Below are 5302 nucleotides of genomic sequence, written 5' to 3'. Positions count from 1 at the left end.
TATATAATTCATTATAGCATCTTATACTTAGTAAAATTCTATTCTTTTGCAAAGTCTTCTTAAGCGCTAACCCCTAAGACTCCAATTCATACCCCAACCTAACAAGATAGTGGAAGGTTAAAATATGGTGACTCAATGGCCCATTATATGGGAGAACCAATGTCACAAATTGAAAGACTCAAGCAGGTAAAAAGAATTAACTTTGCTTTTATTTATGATAATAAGCATTACATTGAACTTGAAAAGCCCATCAGTGATATACCCTTTACCAACAAACATTCCTAGTTTAGGAAAAATTACTTTAATGACTCGAACACCATATGGAATCCATTCTTGTTCAACAATGAGCCAGACACCAGATTCTTCCTCAGCTCCAGAACATACAACACGTTGTTCAACGTCAATTCCTTTCCGGAAGTCATCTTCAGAACCACCTTGCCCACGCCCTTCACAACGGATTGAGCAAAGTTTCCCATCTACACCTTCTCGCATTGCTCATGGTTTAAACATAGATGCATTGTTGCATCGGTGTCGATGTTTAACGGCAAAATAAACGGAGGACCAAATTGGTTAAAATTTTCAAAGTCGAGGGACTTAATTGGTCATAAAAAATTGTCGAGAACCAAATTGGTAATTTCACAATAGTCGAGGGACTATTTCGGTAATAAACTCTTATTATTTTATTATCCTACACATAACATAATATGACTATTATATATATTTTTTGAAATCAAACCTGAAAGGTAGATTAAAACAAATGAGCAATAGAGTTTGGAGGGATTAAATCACAATACAAAGGTGTCTCATGAGAGAAAGCCTCAGCTGCAAGTGTATGTGCAGCCTTATTATGAGATCTAGGAACTAAATGAATTAAACAGGAAATAAAAGATGACATAAGAGTCCTAGCGGCATCAATCGAATACCCAACATATGACAAAAGCTCCGAATGAGGGGAGTTAAGCAAATCCCTGAGCGTGGAACAGTCTGTAAAGATGTGCACAGTTGACAGACCGCGATTCTTGAGCCAAGACAAAGCCTCCTTGCAAGCTAATGATTCCGCCATGAGTGGCGAAAAAAAGGCGGGAAACCGCGCACTTAACCCTGCTATGAATCCACCGTCGTGCGCCAACAAAACCGCGCCAACCGAAGCAGTTTTGGTTTGAGGCCGAAAGCTTGCGTCGATGAAACATCGGTGTTCTCCAGTCGGCAACGGCAAAGGCAGGGGCATGGGCGGCTGGGGCGGAATCTGCTGAGAATGAGTACTCCTCCATGCAGCTGCTGCCGAATCTGCTTCTCGCCACACACGAGCCGACGCCGGAAGGTAGCTATCCAAATAGCGTGATTTCGAGCCTTCCAAATGTAATACATCACTGCTATGACAACAAATAATTCCTCACTATTAAGCATGGAAAGGGCATTGTCAAACCACATAACAAAATCATCTTAAATCATAGAAGGAATATGCAGTGAACATTCATGCCAAATGAGTCTTGAGTAGTCACACATTATTAGAGAGTGCATAATATTCTCATGAAAATTGCCACACATGGGACATGTTGGATCAATCTCCACCCTCTTTAAAATTAGATTGGTAGTGGTAGGCAGAACATTAGATAAAGCTCTCCATACAAAAATCTTCCATTTAGCAGGGCATTTAATCTTCCACAATTGTAGCCATTTATCATAAGCTCCAGGGCTAATTTCATACTCCCCCATAACACGTCGATACCCTTCTTTTACCGGATAACACCCTTTTGGGTCTGCCAACCAAAACCAAGAATCCTCGTGATGTGGGCTAACTGGTACTGACATAATACGCTCAACATTGGGTGCACTAAAAATATCCTGCAGGATTGAAAGATCTCATGAACCAGAATTAGGATCAATCAGCCCTGAAACCAGAGAGCCATTGAGTGCACCTGGCATGGGAGTCTGAACCATTGGTGATGGGTCATCAGGTAACCAAGGGTGACCCCATATTAGAGTATATTTCCCATCACCAATCCTTCTCCTCACACCACTGCAAATAAGCTCATGGCAGCCATGATGCTCCTCCAACAGAAACTTAGATTACCACCTAGTGTAGCATCAACAAAAGATGTTTTGGGGAAATATCTAGCCTTGTATACTCTTGTTACCAGTGACTGAGGTCTGGTTTAAAATCGCCAAGCTTGTTTACATAGCATTGCCAGGTTGAAAGCCCTTAGATCTTTGAAACCCAAACCGCCAAACTTCTTTGGGATGTATAGTCTATCCCAAGCCTTCCAGTGAATGCCCCTTTCGTTCCCAGTACCCCACCAATACTTGTTCATTGTTCTTTCAATGGATGAGCAAACAGAATCTGGTAAAAGAAATACACTCATAGAAAAAGTTGGCATTGATTGTGCCACACTTTTAAGTAATACCTCCTTCCCCGCTTGCGAGATGAGCTTCTTAGTCCAAGAGCTAATTCTTTGTTTCACTTTATCCTCAATGTACGAAAACACTGCTCTTTTCTCCCTTCCAATGAAAGAAGGTAGACCCAAGTATTTTCCAAAGTTAGGAGCCTGCAAAACACCCAGTATTGAAGCCACAACGTCTCTATCTGCTACAGTGGTATTCCTGCTGAAACAAACACTAGATTTATGAAAATTCACTAACTGCCCTGTCATGGACTCATAGTCAGTAAGGCACTGCTTAATAACACCTGCCTCCTCCGCATTAGCCCTAAAGAACAACAAACTGTCATCTGCAAAGAATAAATGTGAAATAGGAGGGGCACCTCTGGCTACCCTACAGCCATGGATAGCACCCCTACTCTCAGCCTGCTGCAGCAACAGAGAAAGACCCTCAGCACAAATAATGAATAAATAAGGTGAAAGAGGGTCTCCCTGTCGAATACCTCTCGTAGGAACCACCTGACCAACAGCATTACCATTTACCAAAAAATTATAGGACACTGTGGTAGCACAAAGCATTACTAGGTTCACCCATTCCTCAGCAAATCCCAGAGCTAGGAGCATCCGGCGGAGAAAAGCCCACTCCATTCTGTCATATGCCTTCGCCATATCTAGCTTGAGTGCACCCCAGCCCATCACTCCACAGTGTTTCCTATTCAGAAAGTGACCAACCTCTGCAGCAATTAGGATATTATCTGTAATTAGCCTATTAGGGATGAATGCACTCTGAGAGTTAGAGATGATCTCTCCCAAAAACGGCTTCATTCGATTTGCCACCATCTTAGCCATGATCTTATATACTACATTACATAATGCAATGGGGCGGAGATCAAACACCAGTTCTGGGTGATGTTTCTTCGGGATCAGAACTACATTTGTATCATTCAGGCCAGGTGGAAAGGAGCTACTATTCAGACAGTTTAACACAAAAGCAGAGACATCACCCCCTACCACATCCCAATAGTGTTGATAGAACCCCGGATTCATGCCATCTGGACCTGGGGCTTTATCAGGAAACATTGAGAGCAAAGCAGCCTTGACCTCCTCTAACTCAAAAGGTCTAAGTAGGGCAGTATTATGTTCTTGAGTTACACGAGGAGTAATAGATGCAGTAAAAGAATCCAAATTGGTAGTAGAAACATTAGATGCAAAGATATCATGAAAGTAATTGAGCACAACATCATTCAGCTCATCATGCTCCACCCATACACCTAAATCATTCTTTAATCTAGTAATTGTATTCTTCTTCTTACGGGTAGAGGCATACCTGTGAAAGAATTTAGTATTAGCATCCGCACCTCTCAGCCAGTGCTGTTTGGCCCTCTGCCTCCAGAATGCATCCTCATGAGTTTCCAATTGGCACAGCACAGTTTCAAGATGCTGGTATCTCTGTAAAGAAACTGGGTCCAGCCGCCCTCTCAACTAAGCTTGTTCATGACGGATCTTCCTGATCTTACTACCGAACTTGTGGAAGTAATCACCCCCCCATTTGAGAAGACGATCCCCACAATGCTGGAGACAGCCTAACAGACCAGCCGCTCTGCCCTCCTACCACACATTCTCCACCTGCTCTCTACAGCCCTCATCATGCACCCATGCCATTTCAAATTTAAACCGCTTGCCAGAACTTCCACCAAACCGCTCACACCCCTTAACCCCCAGAAAGAGGGCAGAATGATCAGACGTGCGAGTCAGAATGTTAGACACACTGGCCTCCGGTAAAGAGCTACACCAATCAGCTCGTGCAAGAACTTTATCTAAACCCTCCTCCATCCACTCCTCAGAGCCCCTTCCCCTCTCCCATGTGAACTGGTAGCCCTGCATTGGCAGCTGGACTAATACGCAGTCATCCACAGCCTCCCCGAAACCACGAAGCAGGTTGTCTGGATGCGGATTACCCCCACGTTTTTCATGCTGGAAGAGGAGGTCATTGAAATCACCCAACACCACCCACGGTAGAGTAGAATTGTTAGCTAGAGTTCGCAGAAGGTCCCATGAGGCACTTCTACAACCACGTTCCGGAAAGCCATAATAACATGTCATTCTCCATTCACCCAACCCTGCCACACTCACCTCAATATCTATATGATTCCTCGAAAAGCTAAATCAGCCTGGCAGTATTATTTTTCCTCCAAAATAAAGCCAACCCTCCACTAAGGCCCACATTATCAACATAGAACAAGCCTTCAAATCCCAACTTCACACGGAGCCGTTCAGCATGCAACCGGCCCACCTTAGTCTCCATGAGGAAGACAAACTCAGGCTTCTTACGGGACACAAGGTCCACAACTTCACGAACTGTACGTGGATTGCCCAAGCCACGACAGTTCCAGCTCAGCGTACTCATAATGAGGGGCGGGTCTGGGAACCAGAACCCGCCACATGCAAGTTTTTTGACACGTCGGCCATTTGAACATCACTCCCAACATTTGCATGGCGCCGAACTCCACCACCCGAGCCCTCCCTACGGCGCTTAGTCACGGCCACAACACCCGTCTCCGCTTCATGTCTTGTAGGCACAGCTAACGTAGCATCCGGCACAACACGGTTGTTCGGCAAAGACCCCTCACCAACAACAGCACGAGGCGGTCCCCCAACTGGAACAAGCCAACTGTCGCCGACACCTCGCGGTCCCCGTTTCGAGCCCGCGCATAACTCTGGACCAAACGGAAACTGATCGACTGGAATTCTCGCTTCCCTTGCCTTCAAACAAAACTTATAAACATGTCTCATCATTCCACAGCAGAAACAAAAGTTATGTAGTCGCTCATACCGGAACGAAACCCAGCACCAAATCTTATCTCGTTTTAACAATTTCATTCTCCTCTTCAAAGGTTTGTTCACCGGTAACGCAACACGTATGC

At 44.6% G+C, this 5302-nt stretch overlaps 1 protein-coding gene across 1 annotated transcript; it reads right to left on the bottom strand.

The window, feature by feature from the left end:
• Positions 1 to 748: 748 nt before the first annotated feature.
• LOC116009862 lies at positions 749 to 4785 on the bottom strand. The gene is made up of 6 exons (XM_031249033.1): positions 4586 to 4785; positions 4005 to 4443; positions 2190 to 3827; positions 1900 to 2064; positions 1547 to 1845; positions 749 to 1373 (listed from the first exon to the last, which is right to left on the bottom strand). The coding sequence occupies exons 1-6, from the start codon at positions 4783 to 4785 to the stop codon at positions 749 to 751; spliced, it is 3366 nt and encodes a 1121-aa protein (XP_031104893.1).
• Between the last annotated feature and the right edge of the window lie 517 nt (positions 4786 to 5302).

This window comes from Ipomoea triloba, chromosome 1, assembly GCF_003576645.1.
Source record: "Ipomoea triloba cultivar NCNSP0323 chromosome 1, ASM357664v1".
NCBI lineage: Eukaryota > Viridiplantae > Streptophyta > Magnoliopsida > Solanales > Convolvulaceae > Ipomoea > Ipomoea triloba.
The sequence above is the reverse complement of the archived record's forward strand: the minus strand, read 5'-3'. Positions and strand labels throughout refer to the sequence as shown.